The sequence below is a fragment of the Panthera leo genome, chromosome B3 (genome assembly GCF_018350215.1).
Source record: "Panthera leo isolate Ple1 chromosome B3, P.leo_Ple1_pat1.1, whole genome shotgun sequence".
In the NCBI taxonomy this organism is placed as follows: domain Eukaryota; kingdom Metazoa; phylum Chordata; class Mammalia; order Carnivora; family Felidae; genus Panthera; species Panthera leo.
The window spans coordinates 135807131-135826982 of NC_056684.1; the positions used below are offsets into that span (position 1 = coordinate 135807131).

The 19852-nt window shown below is 37.7% G+C and overlaps 1 protein-coding gene across 11 annotated transcripts in view; it reads left to right on the forward strand.

Annotated features, from left to right (window-relative positions):
* UNC79 (unc-79 homolog, NALCN channel complex subunit) overlaps positions 1-19852 on the forward strand; it is a 266546-nt gene that overhangs the window by 117960 nt on the left and 128734 nt on the right. For 10 of the 11 annotated variants that reach the window (XM_042944164.1, XM_042944162.1, XM_042944169.1 and 7 more), the window contains 5 exons: positions 222-452; positions 12978-13168; positions 13739-13862; positions 15829-15969; positions 18082-18303. In XM_042944164.1, coding sequence (XP_042800098.1) covers positions 222-452; positions 12978-13168; positions 13739-13862; positions 15829-15969; positions 18082-18303 — 909 coding nt within the window. The remainder of the gene's footprint in view (positions 1-221; positions 453-12977; positions 13169-13738; positions 13863-15828; positions 15970-18081; positions 18304-19852) is intronic. The other variant, XM_042944173.1, reaches the window with a different exon arrangement.

Consider the following 19852-nt stretch of genomic DNA (forward strand, 5'->3'; position numbering starts at 1 on the left):
AAAAGGTGCAATCTCGAGGGGAAATTATTGTTGCAATACTTCTCTCCCTGTAAGGAATGCAGTTTCTAGGTTAAATGATCCTGTGTCATTTATAAACTGCCTACTTTAGATGGATTATTGGGAACCGTTTTTTGTTTTTTTTTTTTTTTTTGCCGTTAAACGAATCTTAATGATGTAAAATGGATGAAGGCTAAAGCAGAGTCTAATCTGCCCATTTCCAGGTGAGCCTTTGCACGCCCAGTGAGAACACACCTACAGAGAGCTTGGCCAGGCTGGTGGCCATGGTGTTTCAGTGGTTCCACTCCACGGCATATATGATGGATGATGAAGTTGGAAGTTTGGTGGAAAAACTGAAGCCTCAGTTTGTCACCAAGTGGTTGAAGACAGTCTGTGATGTTCGCTTTGATGTCATGGTCATGTGCCTTCTTCCCAAACCAATGGAATTTGCCAGGGTAAGTGGAGGCCCCCCACTCTGACCTTGTTGGAGAGGAATTGGGAGAAACACTTCCCTAGCCATTAGCATTTTATCATTGTCTATAGAAGAGCATCTCTCCTTATTTTAGTCAATACAGCTGAATGAGGTTAGTTGAGCAACTACATTTTAGGTGATGTGCAGCTTTGATGTTGGTTTGGGATGAAGAATGGTAAAACGAATATGTGAGATATCTTTAAGAATTTACAAGAAGATAAAAAAATGGGGCACCTCGGTGGCTCTTGATTTTGGCTCAGCTCACGATCGTGTGGTTTGTGGGGTCATGCCCCATAGGGCTCTGAGCTGATAGACTGGAGCCTGCTTGGGATTCTCTCTCTTACTTTCTCTCTGCTTCTCTCCTGCTCGTGCACTCTCTCTCTCTTTCTCAAAATTAAAAAAAAATAATAATAATTTAAGGGAGGATTCTTCCCTGACTTTGCTGAATGTATTTTTTTAAATTAAGAAACAGAAGAAAAAAGTTTTTCTATGAGATTGCAAGGTCTCAGTCCTTCTCTGGTCTACTGTCTGTGTAAAGGCTAACATTTGATTAGGAGCAATTTCTGTGGTTTCACATAAATTTCTAGAAGTGAATGGCAGAAATCCCTGCCCTCTCATTTGGAATGCCACAAAAGGCATAGGACGTGCCAAAATGCTCCCTTTCCTCCAGCTTATAGGACAAATTCCTCTGAGCTCATCCTTTTGCTTAGTGGATTATAGGCTTCAGATACACAGCTGGTAAGACCCCATATTTTTAAAATACAATATAATTTGTGTCTAACTTAGCAAGGTGGATGTCCAGAATCAGTTTTTGGCAGAAATATAGGACATTTTTTCAAGATATTTTCTGGATTTTATTTTGTGATTATTTTGGTTTGTTTTCAATGAGATAGGGAGGCATTTTTCAGTCTAATTAAGACATTTAAGGATAAAATAGAACACAGACCATCTAGAGAAATAGCTTTCGTTAGGTTTCTGGGACACAGAGTAGTTCTGTGGGTGATTCAAGATATACTTTTTTCTTCTTTGGTGCCACCTACTGACTCACATATAAAATTGGAGTTTTGCATAACAGACATTCCCTATTTTGTGGCATTATTTGACTGTGTTGATATGTTTTCTATTATTATTTCCTTTGGAATAGTAAAGGATTGGTCCAATCTGATTATCGAAGATAAGAGGAAATGGTAGCTGAGGGCCTGTAACAGACACATTTGGGAGAGAAAAGACAAAGTTTATTTATACTTATAGTCAGTACTCAGTACATTGCTGCATATCAGTGATGGGCATCTCCCTCAGTAGCCAAAGATAAAAAGTGTAGGGTAGGGAGTTAGGGCTGGAATGGGAAGATATGGAAGGTTCTCTTGAGCCTTTTGATACTTAGTGGCACTGGGCAGTCTGTCTCCACAGCAGCTGAATTCACAGGTAACTACTCCCTTTAATGGAAATGATATTTCTGAAAGCTCTGCTTTAGTCAGACAAGGGAAGTTGGGATAAAGTTTCTGCATCTTCTTTAGTTCTAACGTTTTCATTAAAATGATCCTTATGACAAGTGTGGGGGTCTGAGTGGTTCCGCACATTTCTCTCCTCTGAAACTTCGAGAGAAGTTTCACACCAAAAGGAAGGTAGGTTGATTGCTGTAGATTTGGGTTAGGAGCTTCCAGGTAAGAGATCTGCAAAGGAGGAAGCAGGCATAGATTAGGACAAGGAAACAAACACAAAAAAACCTGAGATTAATGGTGACAGTAGACTCTAAACCTAGTTTCCAAGGCCAGAGGGCAGCCAGTCAGGATTTGCAGATGTTGGGCTCAGAGTGTCTTTAGACAATAGAGTGAGGTCGTCAGTGTCTCTGTCCTGGTTATGAGCAGCGCATGGGCGATGCTGGTGTTTGGTGAGATTCCTGACTGGCCCTGGCTATTGCCACAAGTCCTTTGAAGTTCAAATCAAATTGTCTTACTCTGGCTTGCAGGGCTTTGGGACAAGACAACCTAGAGTCTCAATAGGATCTAGACCATCAGGTTTTAGTTTTCAGTGACACCAAGTAAGCAGGGTGGGAGGAAAATTGGAAATACCAGTTACTGACAAAATGTGCGAGACAGCAGGATTCAGTTTATGAGGAGGTGACAAATAGCTCAAAGACCGTGAGCAGGACTAGATTCTGATAATTCACAAGGGTGGGTTATAGTTTTCCACTGAAACATAAAATTTCTGTCTATAGTCACCCCCCATTTTGATCATAGATAATCAAAATAAGATTAATCTTATTCACAAAGTAAGACTAGTCTCATTAAATTTGGCCTAATTATTTATGTAGATGCAGCGACAGTCAATGGTAATTGACCAAAATAAACCTTTAATGTTGGCTTTGCTGGAATGTTTATGGAGAATCTCAGATTGGGCTTTTAGAAACCGCTAGAGGTTAGGATGCTAAGCCAGTAACTTGTCATCATACTTCATCTACAGTACCTCTAGATTTGGGTAAATTTATCTCTAAGGTCACCAAAATATTCTAAGTTTCCTGGACCTTTCAGAAAGTAACATTTCGTATTTGCTTATCCTGTTTTTTCCAAGAGGGCTTTGTAAGCACTGGCTCCTTCATGTCAACCTTAGTTCCTTAAAACTGGTCATATCTGATTCTATGCACATCCTTCTCTACTATGACAGTCTAGGCAAAGCCTTGGTGGTATTACCAGTTTTTCTGATTATGTTCTGTTACAAGGAGAACAGATTGAGAAACTTGTGCATGGAAATAAAAATACTAAGAGTTTCTGAACTCTGAAGGGTCAGATGTTGGGGGGGAAAAAGACAAGTGTTTTGTTGTTGTTTACAAAAATAATCTACTAAATTCTTGTGAGTTGTAGCTAGTTTAAGAAAAACCTTATATCCAGAAAATAGAACATTAAAGAGCCAGCAAAGTTCCAAACTAAAAAAACACAAAAATGATTACCTTTCTTCATCAGTTCATTCAACCTAATCTAATTAATTAAAAAAAATTTTTTTAAGTTTATTTATTTTTGAGAGGGGTGGGGAGGGGCAGAGAGAGAGAGGGAGAAAGAGAATCTCAAGCAGGCTCTGCACCGTCAGCGTGGAGCCCGATGTAGGGCTCAAATTCACAAACCATGAGATTGTGATCTGAGCTGACACAGAGTCCAGATGCTTAACCAACGGAACCACCCAAGTGCCCCAACCCCATCTAATTAACTTTTGTTCCTTTTAATCTTGGGTAGCAGTTTTAGGAACACATCAGCTTCTCCACCAGCGTTCTGGAATCCTTTCTCAGGCCGGCAGCATGCAATACCACCAGAAGCTTGTACTCAGTATTGCCTGTCATACTGTTCCTGGGTCTCAGAGACAGTTCTTTTTGCTAAAGCCAAAGCCTTCTGTCTAGTGGTTGATCACAAGAGCTTTCAGGAAAACATCAGAAAAAAAACAATAACAAACTGTGAATGATAAAAGACTTTAAAAATGGCTATAATCAGATCCTCTGAGAGTACTGGAATTATGATCACATTAGGGAAAGCATCAGGAGGCTATGTCATGAGCAGAAAAAGTAATGACAAATTGCTAGAAATTTCATAACATTTTACTTATACAAATATAAGCTAGGGAAGGTTAAGCATCTCTTCGTATTTGATGATGCTTTTCATGCAATTCAACATATCAAATAAACCTAATTGGTTATTGGAAACCTAATATCTTATTTTACTAGAAAAAGAAAAAAATCCTTTGAGATTTTCTAGAGGCCCTCTCAGAAATCTCAAAGCCAGTTTGAGATCAAGATTTTATTAAGGACTTGATTTTGGGAAGGCAAAAATATGAAAAGTTGTCAGAAATGTCAAAAGGTTTAAACACTTAATTCACCAGGATCACAGGGTCACTATGAAACAATACTTAATTATCCATTTAACCACAAGGACAAAAAGATTTCAAAAGTAAATATAGGATGTAACATGCTAATTAAAAATTGGCTTTTTTGTTTTAATTGAGAAGACTTAGTTCTCTTAAATAATTGAGGACTTGGGGCACAGGAAATTATGGTAAGACACAGAATAGTTGTTTCCTAGACACATTATTGAAAAGGTAAGGAAAAACCTTGTTCAATTTCTTTTCTTTTTATCCTTTTACTTTATTATTATTATTTTTTTAAATTTAAATCCAAATTAGTTGATATTAGTATAATAATGATTTCAGGAATAGAATTTAGTGATTCATCATGTAATATAACACCCAGTGCTCATCCCAAGTGCCCTCCTTAATGCCTCTCACCCATCTAGACCATCCCCCCACCCAACACCCCACCAGCGACCCTCAGTTTGTTCTGTATATTTAAGAGTCTCTTACAGTTTGTCTCCCACTCTGCTTTTATCTTATTTTTCCTTCCCTTCCCTTATGTTCATCTGTTTTGTATCTTAAAGTCCTCATATGAGTGAAGTCATATGATATTTGTCTTTTTCTGAGTGACTTATTTCACTTAGCATAATACATTATGGTTCCATCCAAATTGTTGCAAATGGCAAGATTTCATTCTCTTTAATTGCTGAATAGTATTCAGTAATTCAGTATAATAGTATTCCATTATACACACACACACACACACACACACACACACACACACACACACCACATCTTCTTTATTTATCCATTTTTCAGTCAGTGGACATTTGGGCTCTTTCCACACTTTGGCTCTTGTCGATAGTGCTGCTATAAACATTGGGGTGCATGTGCCCTTTTGAATCAGCACTTCTGTATCCTTTGGATACATATCTAGTAGTGCAATTACTGGGTTGTAGGGTAGTTCTATTTTTAATTTTTTGAGGAAACTCCACACTGTTTTCCAGAGTGGCTGCACCAGTTTGCATTCCCACCAGCAGTGCAAAAGAATTCCTCTTTCTCCACATCCTTGCCAACATCTGTTGTTGCCTGACTTGTTAATGTTAGCCATTCTGACAGGGGTGAGGTGGCATCTCATTGTGGTTTTGATTTGCATTTCCCTGGTGATGAGTGAAGTTGAGCATTTTTTCATGTGTCAGTTGGCCATCTGGATGTCTTCTTTGGAGAAGTGTCTATTCATGTCTTTTGCCCATTTCTTCACTGGATTATTTGTTTTTTGGGTGTGGAGTTTGATAAGTTCTTTGTAGATTTTGGATACTAACCCTTTATTTGATATGTCATTTGCAAATATCTTCTCCCATTCTGTCGGTTGCCTTTTAGTTTTTTTGCTGACTGTTTTCTTTGCTGTGCAGAAGCCTTTTTTCTTGATGAGGTCTCAATAGTTCTTTTTGCTTTTGTTTCCCTTACCTCTGGAGACATGTTGAGTAAGAAGTTGCTGTGGCTGAGGTCAAAGAGGTAGTTGCCTGTTTTCTCCTCTAGGGATGGCTTCCTGTCTAACATTTAGGTCTTTCATCCATTTTGAGTTTATTTTTGTTTATGGGGTAAGAAAGTGGTCCAGGTTCATTGTTCTGCATGTCGCTGTCCAGTTTTCCCAGCACCACTTGCTGAAGAGACTGTCTTTGTTCCATTTGATATTCTTTCCTACTTTGTTAAAGATTAGTTGGCCATACATTTGTGGGTCCATTTCTGGGTTCTCTATTTTCCTCCATTGATCTGAGTGTTTTTGTGCCAGTACCATACTGTCTTGATGATTACAGTTTTATAGTACAGCTTGAAGTCCAGGATTATGATGGCTCCAGCTTTGGTTTTCTTTTTCAGGATTGCTTTGGCTATTCGGGGTCTTTTCTGGTTCCACACAAATTTTAGGGTTTTTTTTTTTTTTTGTTCTAGCTCTGTGAAGCATGCTGGTGTTATTTTGGGTAGTATCTACATTTTAACGATATTTCTTCTTTCAATTCACGAGCATGGAATTTGTGTGTGTGTGTGTCTTCTTCAATTTCTTTCATAAGCTTTCTATAGTTTTCAGTGTATAGATTTTTCACCTCTTTGATCAGGTTTATTCTTAGGTATTTTATGGTTTTGGGTGCAATTGTAAATGGGACTGATTCCTTGATTTCTCTTTCTGCTGCTTTATTATTGGTGTATAGAAATGCAACTGATTTCTGTACATTGATTTTATATCCTGTGACTTTGCTGAATTCATGTATCAGTTCTAGCAGTTTATTGGTAGGTAGAGTCTTTGGGGTTTTCCACACAGAGTGTCATGTCATCTGCGAAGAGTGAAAATTTGACTTCCTCCCTGTCGATTTGGATGCCTTTTATTTCTTTATATTGTCTGATTGCTGAGGCTAGGACTTCCAACAGTGTGTTGAGTAACAGTGGTGAGAGTGGACATCTTTGTCATGTTTCTGACCTTAGGAGGAAAGCTCTCAATTTTTCCCCCTTGAGGATGATATTAGTGGCAGGTCATTCATATTTGGCCTTTATGGTCTTGAGGTATGATCCTTCTATCCCTTCTATCCCTTTTCTTGATGGTTTTTATTAAGAAATGATGCTATATTTTATCAAATGCTTTTTTTGCATGCAATTTCTTATTAAGAACACACCAGTAACCCAAAAAACTTTTGTCCTTTTCTGTGAAAGAAAACCAAACTCAGGGGTGCCTGGGTGGCTCAGTTGGTTAAGCGTCCAACTTTGGCTCAGGTCATGATCTCATGGTTCATGGGTTTGAGCCCTGCATCGGGTTCTGTGATGGCAGCTCAGAGCCTGGAACCTGCTCCGGATTCTGTCTCCCTGCCTCTGTGCCCCTCCCCTGCTTGTGCTCTGTCTCTCAAAAATAAATAAACATTGACAAAAAAAAAAAAAAAAAAAAAAACAACCCAAACACAGGTTTTATACTGCTACACTGTTAATATTAAAGTTCACTTGGTGTTGTATGGAAACCACTTTGACAATAAATTTCCTATTTAAAAAAATAATAAAATAAAATAAAATAAAATAAAAAAATAAAGTTCACTTAAAAAACTTTCCCTATCAATCTTAGCCAGTTTGACCACACAAGGTAAGATTCTCTCTCTGTCCTCCACCCCCACCCTCCACACCATCCTTTACAACTTTTTATTTCTATTCAGGTTTTTGTCCTTCACTTTACTCTTTTTTTATTCTAGAAAGCCTTCACACCACCTCTACAGAATGACTTTAGGACAGAATTACTCTTTTTGTCCTTAACAAAATTGTCTCATATATTCCTTAAATATTCTGCATATGGAGTTTTTTCCATCACTCTTACTATTTCTAATAGTTTCACTTATATATATTGATCATAGTTTTCAACACTTGATAACCTCTATTTTTCAGAGAAAACCAAGAGGTAGACAGTTTGTGAATTTCCTGTCACCTACCAGTGTTTTGTAGCATATTAGCAAATTTTATGAATATACTACTTTATAACCTCAAGAGCTATATTTCATAGTATAATTTCTCAATATGGCAAAAAGAACATATTTATTAACAGATCAAAATATCTTTAGTCTCTCTGTCATAATAAGAATCCAAAAGTAGGTGCACCTGGTGGCTCAGTTAGTTAAGCATTGACTCCTAGTTTTGGCTCAGGTCATGATCTCATGGTTTGTGAGGTCGAGACTCATGTCCATGCAGAGCCTGCTTGGGACTTTCTCTCTTTCCCTCTCTCTCTGCCCCTCCCCCTCTCACATGCACTTGTGCTCTCTGTCTCAAAATAAATAAACATGAAAAAAAAAGAATCTAAAAGTATATAAACTTGTATTCAGTAATTAATGTTTCAGTGTTTTGTCTTTTTTTCTTTTTAATGTTTATTTATTCTTGAGAGAGAGAGACAGAGCGCAAGCAGGGAAGTCGCAGAGAGAGAGGGAGACACAGACTCCAAAGTAGGCTCCAGTCTCCGAGCTGTCATCACAGAGCCTGACATGGGGCTCAAACTCACAAACTGTGAGATCGTGACCTGCGCCAAAGTTGGACACTTAACCGACTGAGCCACCCAGGCACCCCTCAGTGTTTTGTCTTATTTAGAAATGGTCTAGATATTCAACAGGTACATACCATTTAATGTAACTTAGTATAACTTTCGTTTCAAGCTATCAAAAACATTTTGGAAACTACTAAGTAGACATATTATAAAACACAGCTATTGTTGAAATAAAGCTTGTCAGAATAATAATTTAATTTAATTAAAATTAAATCTATACATTTTATAATCTCAAACATCTAGTAAATATAATATTAACTTACTTGACTAGAAAACCGACATAGAATAAAAATGTATGATTAGATTATACTCACTGCTGATAACTCAGAAGACACAACTGTTTTTATTAAACCAACTATATCTCGTCTTGTTTATGAAAGATTTACCCAAATCACATGAACTTGAAAAACATTTGGGTTACTTTCTATATTTCTGAGAGTTTGGGGAATATTTAATTCATATAAGTTACGTTTTTAAAACTCATTTAGAATAGATCTTTTAATGGATTTTGTAAATTGTCAATACCATTCAGAAGTAACAAAATATCACATATACATAATATACCTATGCAAAAGTATAGACAGACACACATACAAATGGTCCCCAGTTTACCATGGTTTGATTTAGGATTTTTCGACTTTACAATGGTACAAGAGTGATACATATTCAGTAGAAACCGTACTTCAACATGTGAATTTTGATCTTTTCCTGGACTAGTGGTATGCAGTATGATCCTCACTCATGATGCTGGGCAGGGGCCACGAGCCTCAGCTCCCAGACAGCCACGTGGTCACTGGGTCAACCTTTGCTATACCAGCTACCGTTGCGCACCCACACAGCCATTCTGTTTTTCACTTGCAGTACAGTATTCAATAACTTACATGAGCTATTTAACACTTTATTATAAAATAGGCTTTGTGTTAGATGATTTTGCCCAGCTGTAGGCCAATGTGAGTGTCCTGAGCACATGCAAGGTGGGCCAGGCTAAGCAATGATATTTGGTAAGTTGGGAGTGTTAAGTGTATTTTTAATTTACAGTGTCTTCAACTTATGATGGGCTTATTGGGACACAATGCAATTTTGAGTCGAGAAATATCTGTAGAGACCTTAACAGTAGAGACTGTCATAGTAATACAAAACTCACTAGTTTATGTAAGAGTTGTTTTTCAAATTCACTTTTCATCATCACTTTTATTCAAATTATGTTTCTAGCAGATAGAACAAGTGGTTAACCTGTTCAATGTAAGGACTAAAGCTTTTTATCAATATTTTTGGAGAGACCTTCAAGATCTTTTTATTTGCCCTGATGTGTAATGAAGGCTGTGGTTCAGCCTTAGGCAGTTAGTTATTTTAGTCCACTAAGAAGTTACTTTTTATTTTTTTGTATTTACTTTATTTATTTTTTTATTTTTGGGGGGTGCCTACAATCTTTATTTATTTTTAATAAAATTCATTGTCAAGTTGGCTAACATACAGTGTATACAGTGTGCTCTTGGTTTTCCATGATTCATCGCATACATACAACACCCAGTGCTCATCCCAACAAGTGCCCTCCTCAATGCCCATCAACCATTTTCCCCTCTCCCTCACCTCCCCCCGCCCCATTAACCCTCAGTTTGTTCTCTGTGTTTAAGAGTCTCTTATGGTTTGCCTTCCTCCCTCTCTGTAACCATTTTTTTCCCCTTCCCTCTCCCTATGGTCTTCTGTTAAGTTTCTCAAGTTCCACATATGAGTGGAAACATATGATACCTCTCTCTGACTGACTTATTTCACTTAGCATAATACCCTCCAGTTCCGTTGCTGCAAAGGGCAGGATTTCATTCTTTCTCATTGCCAAGTAGTATTCCATTGTATATATAAACCACATTTTCTTTATCCATTTTTAAAAGCTGGAATATGCTAAGGAAAAAGGCATTGGAGGTTTGCTAAGGCGGGGGGTGGGGGGTGTTAATTGGAGCTTCTCAGGAAGAAGAATAAATTTCTCCTTTTTTTTTAAATTAATTTTTTTTTTTTTTAAATCACAGGAGGCAATAGTACAAGTAAAAGCAAGACATCCCTTTGGCCTGAGAGCCAGCTATTTCCTTGGATGTTTGCATCTTAGAGAGATGCTTTCAGGACCTTGAGAAGATAGTTCTGAGGGGTAGAAGATTTACATCTCAAAGAGGGAGAGAAAGGATGCAAACTTTTAAAGTCACTGGTCTAAGAGGGTTTTGATTGGGACAAATAATGAATTCTCTAGGTAGCATGGAGCTTTTAGGAGCAGGCATTTTAAGGGAGGAGGGGTTTGGGAGGTGGGCAACATTATTTGTGCTGAGTCTGAAGTCTTGAGTGGGTCCACGTTGAGGCCTTAGTACAGAGGAGGGTTCAGGGGGGTCTGCCTGAGGAGGCTGAGGCCTGGGACAATTACTAATAAAGTGTTTATTCAGTGCAGCATAGTCCCCTTTTCCCATGTCCTGACTTTCCGTAGTATCTGCAGGCATCTTGAGATGAATAGGGGAAACTCTGGGATTGGGAAGAAGCATGGGTGGGCTTTGGGATACTTCCAGAACCACAATTACGTTTTCTGTAAAGATTCGATTAGTAAGGCGAGGACAGTTATTTTTAGTTCTTCAAAGAATAAGATGGCAGCCTTGATAATATTTAATTAAGGAGCTGGGCTACCCCCTTGACTGCATTAATTTGAATTCTTTATATCAATGAGAGGATTTCCAACTAAGGGGAAAACAGAAGATTCCTATGTTCTGAGATGTGTAGATTTAGAGCTGTGTGCCTTTGCAATATTTTTGTAAATTGTTTGGCGAAGACTTTAGGATATTTTCCTTCCTTCGGAGTATGTCATTCCACTTTAGCCCAATTAAACTTTGGAGGGAAGGCCTCTATGATAGCTCCTATCAGGCTCTGAATATGGGCCTCTGACTGGATCATTTGCAGGAGAAGGTGGTGGAGGGGAGTTCATGGTAGGGGCAGATTTTAATTTTTGTTCTAAATCTGATTTCTGTTCTAGAATTTTGCTAGGGGAGTCTTTAGGCTAGCTGTGATCTTTTGTGTGTGTTTGTGTCTTACCAGTTTGATCCTCCCATATTGGTAATATGACATTTGTTTAAGGTGAGAACTCTCTAAAATCCTTTTAAATATGACAGCTTTTCCAAATCAAAGGATCCATTGTTTAGCTATTGACAATTTAGGAACACCCCAGAGATACTTATTCCAAAATGTGACTCAAAGCCAGTAGGCATTTGGGGCGCCTAGGTAGCTTAGTAGGTTGAGCGTCTGACTCTTGATTTTGCTCATGTCATGATCTCATGGTTCGTGAGTTTGAGTCCCGCGTTGGGATCTGCCTTCAGCTCTTGGAGCCTGCTTGAAATTGTCTTCCTCTCTCTGCCCACCCCCAAAATAAATAAACTTTAAAACAACAACAACAAGAAAAAACCCCGTGGGCCTCTGAGTGTATGTAACAACAGTGACAGTCCCAGAAATGTAGTCACTTCCTGCAAATTTCTAATCAATCATCTAGAATTTTGGAAATAGGATACCAAATAGATATTTGAGCTTTAAATAGAATTGATTTAATTGTTTTCAATAACTTAGAATTCTAGGAATAATAATTAAATGTTTAAAATTGGATTCATTTAAAATAAGGTAGTTTCCAACGATTCTTGTATTATATGGTAAAGATTCAGGACCAGTTGAGCTGTTGTTACTTTGACATACATAATAAGAATATAAGGTCTTTATCTAAAATTGGAATTATAAGGGCACCTGGGTGGCTCAGTCAGTGAAGCGTCTGAATTCGGCTCAGGTCACGATCTCACAGTTTGTGGGTTTGAGTCCTGTGTGGGGCTCTGTATTGACAGCTCAGAGCCTGGAGCCTGCTTCAGATTCTGTGTCTCCTCCTCTGTCTCTCTGCCCCTTCCACACTTGCACTCAGTCTCTCTCTCTCTTTCAAAAAATAAACATTAAAAAATAAATAAATGACATTGGAATTATGAACAGAACCTGAATTTAATTCGATATAATTTTTTTTGCACTAGAAAATTAATATACTATCTTAGTAAAAAACACGTTTGTTTTTTTTTTTTAATTAATGAATTCATCCATCCTTAGAACATTTTTAGGAGAAAAATTGTGGCATAATATAGCACAGGGAAGAATAGCACTCTCTGCCACTTTATTTTCCATACTGAAAAATATTAAATGCAAAGTGTACAGTAGTAGAAATCTATATTCCTCTGAAGCACAGGTGTAACTGCACGTATTTGTAATGGGTTTGTGAAACTTTAGAAATAATAATGCTCCAATTGTGTGCTCATCCTGTTAGGAATAAATCTTTGGAATTTTAATTCATGTGTGAGATTCGGACTGCAGTAGAATAGTTGAAATCCAGTCTGTGATTAATATTTGGACCTATTTGTAAGTATGGGGTTTTTTTGTAATTAATGTATCCTGATGGTTTATAGATTCTTACATATCTCACTGGGAAGATACTTGGCCCGCAATTCAGATGTAATGGATTTCGGTCTTCCTCTGTATCCATCTCCTTTAGGAAGTCCTTAGAGTATAACCTTAACAGGTGCATTTTGTTCTTTTCCCCTATGGCTGTGGAAATGCCATCAGGTTGGTGGTTACTGGGATAAATCCTGCAGCACGGTGACTCAGTTGAAGGAAGGTCTCAACCGAATCCTCTGCCTGATCCCCTACAATGTGATCAGTCAGTCTGTGTGGGAGTGTATTATGCCCGAGTGGCTGGAAGCCATCAGAACAGAAGTCCCAGATAACCAGTTAAAAGAATTCAGGGAAGTATTAAGGTGGGTAAGTAGTTTAATGAAGCCACCACAATTATAATGATGTCTGACATTTATTGAGCATGTAATGTGTGCCAGGAACGGTGTTAAGTATTTTATATAATCTTGTTTACTTTTTAACAACCCTATAGAGAAATCTGAAGGTGCAAAATGAAGCAGTTGCAATAAACTGTGCTAAGATGACCTGGAATTGTCGAGAAAAAATTTGGTTCTGGTGGAATAATAGATACACCATATTGTTTGTTTATTTTCAAATATAATTATGATTTGAATAAAGTGGGGAGAATGCAAGGGGATAATGTTTTTAGATGCTGGGGAGCAACTCTAATTCCTTAGAAATGCAATTCTTTCTGTTAAGCCTGATATGAGTATAAACACTAATGTTATTAACAACAGTATGAATTCTTTATTCTAATGAAATAAACTATTATAGTAAAATGAAACATGATAATAATATTTGGAACACAGCCCAATCTAAAGTGTTTGGCTCCCCAAATAAGGTACAGTTAAAAAATGCAACTCAACCCTGATATATGCCCATTGGTCATTTACTTTTGTTGCTCTGCTTTCCAGCAAAATGTTTGACATTGAGCTCTGTCCTCTACCTTTTTCATTGGAAGAAATGTTTGGCTTTATTAGTTGTCGGTTCACAGGATACCCTTCCTCTGTGCAGGAACAAGCTTTACTGTGGCTTCATGTGAGTAAATGGTACTTTTAATCATTTGGGGCAATAGTTCTTAGCCTGGGAATTTAGATCCCTGGGTAGAGGAGCGGGGAGTTATTGCAGAGTCTATAAATTTGCATGTTTGCTGAGGGTAGTCTATAGACTAATAACTCCTTGCATAGGTAAATAACTATATGTCGTATATATGTGTCTATCATTATGGTTAGTAGAGTACAGATTTATGCAATACTATTACTGAATTCATAATAGCTTTTGGTCCTTATGTATTTTTCCATCAATAGATTCTAAAAGTATAATAGGCTGTCTTGTGGGGTTCTTTTAAATCTTTTGATATTAAATAGGTGCTTTACTTGGGAAGGTTGAGAGCTGCTGCCTTAGGGAGTAGCATGAGCTGCTGGAATGCCTTTCTCCCCGGTCTGCACTTGTAACTCCAGCGTATCCTTAAAGCCCAACTCAAAAATGATCTCATCTATGAAGTTTTCTTCACACCCCCATTTTCTCTTTGGAATTCACTATTCCTTCCCCCAGTACTCATACAGGCTCCTTGTGTAAATTTTATTCAGCCTAATATTTAGTTCATTTTTGTCTCTTCTCCTGATTGCAAATGCATGGAGTGCAGGGACCAGGCAGGGCTTTTCTCATTTCGAAATCATATCTCCCTTCATCCTTTCCTCTCAACATCTGGCACATGCCTTGTATTTATCTGATGAATGTTCTTAAAAATTCATTAAATTGAGTTGAATGTCTGTCAGAAAGTTTGGCTAGTTTCAAAAAAGGAGGCCAGAGTCAATGTTTAGGTTCGCTGTGGGTGCAGATACGTTGCTGTATCACAGAAGGATGAATTTTTAAGTCATGAAGATGCCTTTCTGGGTTCTAAACTGAGGAACAATATTTTTCACAACTGAGAAAGAGTAAAGGGACCATTTTTAAAAAAGTACCTTTTGGACCCAGAATTGTAACATTTCATCCCCAAGCAGATCTCAGCAAGGTTATCTCTCATTTTAGGAAAGCCAGTCCTTCTACAGATGGCTAGGTGTTGTTACTCAGTTACATGCTCTTTAGGCTGAGTTCTATAGGGGTGAGCAGAAAGGGCTCTAAACCTCTGTCCTCAGCATGGCTCGAGCAATTACAGCTGCATGTTTTATGGACTGGGCTTTCCCAGAGTTCTGGTTTGAAGACAGGGTTCTGCAACTGAAGGAGGTTTTAAACCTCTGGTCTAACATTTGGGGAACAGAGTGAACAGTATAGTGATTGGAGCCGACTCATTTATTAATTAATTGTGGAAACATTTATAGAGTTCCTCTGTGCCAGGCATCGTAATTGGCACTGATGAAAATGACATAAGAGATGGTCCTGTCCTCACACTTCCTTAAAGCTTCAGGGAACTCACAGCGGGAGAGACAGTATCAAACAGTCAAATATAATGAAAAGTAATCATTGCTCTAATAAATGTATGTACAAAGTTCTAAGGAAGCAGAGAAGAGGGATGAATTAATTCTGTCTGAAGGAAAGATGCATCTATTTCCAAAAATTCATTACAGATAAAGTCACTTGACTTTGGCAGAGGGTACCTGAGCTTGTATCAGAAAGCAAGGTCAGATGGCGCAGTCAGATCAGAGGGAGGATGGACTGGAGGAAGATCGCACACAGGTTACACTAGTCCAGGAGGAAGATGATGAGTAAGGCACTAGCAGTGCTATGGAAAAGAGGAGACAATGTCAAGAGATGCTTAGAAGTTTTAATAGAAATAACATGGCAGTTTATGGGTTGCGGGGAGTGGGGAAGATAGAAGGTCCAATAATAACTTTGAGTTTTTACTATGAAAAATTGAGGTTGGCTGTGCTGATAGAATATACGTAAGGCTAAGTATCCTTATGTTCAGTAGTTCACTTTGGGAAAAAATGTTAAATGCAGTTTTTTTTTTTTTTTTGAGTTTTAAAGTTTATATTTTGGGGGGATATATGCCTTTTTTCCCCAGGTATTATCGGAGTTAGACATCATGGTTCCACTTCAACTATTGATAAGTATGTTTTCTGATGGAGTTAATTCTGTTAAAGAACTGGCAAATCAAAGAAAATCAAGAGTCAGTGAACTGGCAGGGAACCTTGCAGCTCGAAGGGTAATTATTGCCACAACTGTTTTTGTCTTACTTGTTAAGATTTTGTCAATTATACCAGGTCTAAAAGTAGCATCATAGTAAAATTCTCTAAAAATGCTTTTTCATCCCATCTCACTCTGTTAATCTTCTAAGCACATTAAATAATAGAAAAGATTGATCTAAAATATGTTCTGTATAATCTACAGTCAATAAATTATTGAGTTTTCATTTTCCTTTGAGTTTTCTCCTGCACATACCTATTAGCTATCTCTCATCCTTGATGAAAGCAAAAAGAGTAGCTTTGAGGTATTCTTTTTTTTTTTTGTTTCTTTTGGTCTCCTGGTGAATAAGAATTCTTTACCAGTTGTTAGGCAGATCAGTGCTTCACTTTGGGGATGAGGAGTTTGGGTGTTTTGTTCTATCATGTTTTGAGAAGATGTGGTCATCTGATGGTTACTGTGAGTGATGCTGTCACTGTGGACCAACTGAGCCCATTTTGGGGGGCCCCTTTTTACTTCTGTGAATGAGAAAAGTCAGCATAGTCTAGTCCGAGGTGTAGGAAAACTATTGGGAATTTCTGATAATATTTTTGTAGAGGACATGATAGAGCTTCTGTTGGTGTGCTGACATTCCTAGACCAGGATCAGTTCTGGAGAGGTTCACTCTCAATGTGACGGTAGGCAGGGACTGTTCGCAACTTTCCCTTGTCAGCCTCTCCATACCACTTTTTCTTACTGTCATTCTACCTGATATCTAGGGACTAGAAAATATATCAGAATCATGGGATCATAGTTTGTATTCAGTGCTCTCTTTTGATTTTTAATCATCATTACTTTTCTTGTCTGCCTCATAAGAACCAGCTGGCAAACATTTTTATGTTGTTTCTTTCTTCTGTAACCTTTAATATTACATAACTTAATTGGTGCCTTATACTGTGCAATATATTCACAGTGAACCATAGCACAGAACTGTGTGAGGCAGTTGGAGAAGAGCTCATTGTCCTCATTTTATAAATACTTAGCCTGAGGTTCAGTGAGTTGAGGTGATTTGCCGTAGACAACACTATCAATATCCAGATATTCTGACTCTTGGTGGGGTACTCTTTTTCTTTAGTTTAAATATTGTGTTCAAGGAACTCTCTGGTTATTATATCTTTAAGAGAGAAAATATGACTTCAGAGTGATATACAGGTATGTCAGTCAGGGTCCTGGTACAGAATTTATCCTAGATGGTTCAAATGAAGGGACTTTCATGGAGACTTTGCCTATAGAGTTATGGGGAAAGTTAAGGGAGCAATAAGGGTTGGTTGAGGCACCTAGACATCAGCAACAGCTCAGTAGGAAGCCATTAGACCCCTAAGGCTGAAGGAACAAGGAAAAGAGTTCCTGGAGCCCATTGAGCACTGAAATTTTAAGGAAGGGCTGGCTGGAAGAGTAGTGGAGAGATTGCCAGAGATGTAGCATCAAAGTAGGCAGAGGGTGGGAGATACACGTCTACCTCTCTCTCCATCAGCTTCAGGGCTTCTGCTGGTATCTCCCACTGATTGACCCCAACTGGAAGCCAGCTTGCAAGAAAGCTGGGAAAGACTCCATCCTTGGCATCCTTGGGCATAGAGCAGGGCAGAAGAGGGCAGTGAGGGGCTTGGGTAGGCAAATGGAGAATAATCAGTACAACCAGTACAACAATTTGACATATATTGTTTTCCCATGATAGTTTGATAATTGTACTATCCAGATGCCATTCTTCTTTAATCAGTCATGTTAAACTGAGATTTTGTGCTCATGATTCTCAAACTGATCTTGCAATATCTGGTTATGGTTTTAGGTTGATGCAAACAATTTACTTTAATTGGAAATGTGTGATGGGATGAACAATATAATGGCAAAGACAGCTGCCTTCATTCTTCAGGGTGCTGATGTTTCATTCACCTGACAGTCACGAAGTTTAGATGATTTTATTTCTTGTTTTTATATTTTGAGAAGATCCATAATATTTGAAAGTACTAATGCTATTGACTAAGGAAGGAAATCAGTGTGACAGCTGGAAATACCTTCCATGAGTCTCCAGATATTTTATATAAGCCATTTTAGCTTCTGTGAGTTCACTTATGTGTGTTGATGTTCTTTCTTGTAGGTGAGTGTTGCCTCTGATCCTGGCCGACGAGTTCAGCACAATATGCTGAGTCCATTTCATAGTCCTTTTCAGAGTCCATTTCGGAGTCCTATGCGTAGTCCATTTCGTAGCCCTTTCAAGAATTTTGGACATCCAGGAGGAAGGACTATTGACTTTGATTGTGAAGATGATGAAATGAATCTAAATTGTTTCATCCTCATGTTTGATCTTCTCCTGAAGCAGGTAGCTGAAGCATGAGCTTCCTTTAGTTCAGAGGTGAAGAATAAGGGAAAGCATTGTATAGTGATTCTTGCTATGTGTTTGACATCTTCATACTTGCTGAAATGATGCAACATCACTCAAGACATTTTGCAAACTCCTTTTGGGATTCCCTAGAGTCTGAAAAATACTTGTATGAATATCTGCAATAATGTTGACATGTGAGAATGCATATGAATTTTAGAAACACTCTAGCATCATTAGATGCTGTTGAACATAGATCTGTTGAACATAGTTCTGTTGAACAAATTTGGGGAACTGAGTCATGCTATTGTTAGAAAGAGCAAGGTACAACTCTATAGTGATGGGCTGATTTAAATATATTCTAGAAATTGATTTTTGAAGGTAATTTTAAAAGACAAGTTTAAAAGTCTGGTCGGGAGAACATTTCTTTGTAACTTTTTATTTTGAAATAATTTCAGGCTTGCAGAAAAGTTGCAAGGATAGCACAAAGAATTCCCAAATACTCCTTCCCCAGATTCTCCAGATGTTAACACTTACCACATTTATTTCTGTTGCTCTTAATCTGTATATGTATGTATGAATTGTAGAATTTTTAAAATAAACCACTTGAGGGTGAATTGCAAATATGGTGCCCCTTTATCCTTAAATACTTCTGAGTGTATTTCCTAAAAAATAAGGACATTCTCTTATATAACCAAGTACAAAATAAGGAAATCAATCAAAATTAGGAAATTAATATTGTTATAATACTATTATCTATTATCTGACCCACAGAAACTAATCATTTTTTAAACTGATATAATGATTATATCTCTATAGCAAAAGAAAAAAAATTTTTTTTGATGTAGGACACAACCCAGCATCACTTCGTTGCAAATATTTGTCCTGTCTCATTAGTCTTTGTTAATCCAGAGCAGTTCTTCAGTCTTTGTTCATCTTCCATTTTCTTGATTTTTGAAGAGTACAGTCCAGTTATTTTAGAATGTTCCTCAATTTGAGCTTGTCTGATGTTTCTTTATGAATCTATTTGGGTTAAGCATTTTTTGGCAGTAACACTACTAGTGTGATTTTATATCCTTTTCAGTGCGTTATATCAGGAGGCAGGTGACATGATAATGTTGCCTTGCCTGGTGGTGGTAACTTGGGAAGGTGATTTCTGCCAAATTTCTCTACTCCAAAGCCACTATTTCCCCCTTTGTAATTAACAAGTAACTTGCAGGCTGAGATTTCCTGTTTCTCATCAGACTTTTACCTAATAGTTTTAGCATCCAGGGCTGATTCATGCCTGGATCAATTATTACTATTATAGTTACCGAATGATAATTTTCTAATTTTATCATTTCTTTTAATTTATTAGCTGGCATTCTACTGAGGAAACAGTTTCTCTTCTCTCCCATTTCTATGTTTATATGTTTTTTTATCTGCATGTACACATGAATTCTTATTTCATTCAGTGAGTTAAAATCTGTTACTATGATTATTCATTTTGGTGTTCATATTGTCCTGTATTTGACCAGTGGGAGTCCCTTTAGACTGGCTCCTGTGTTCT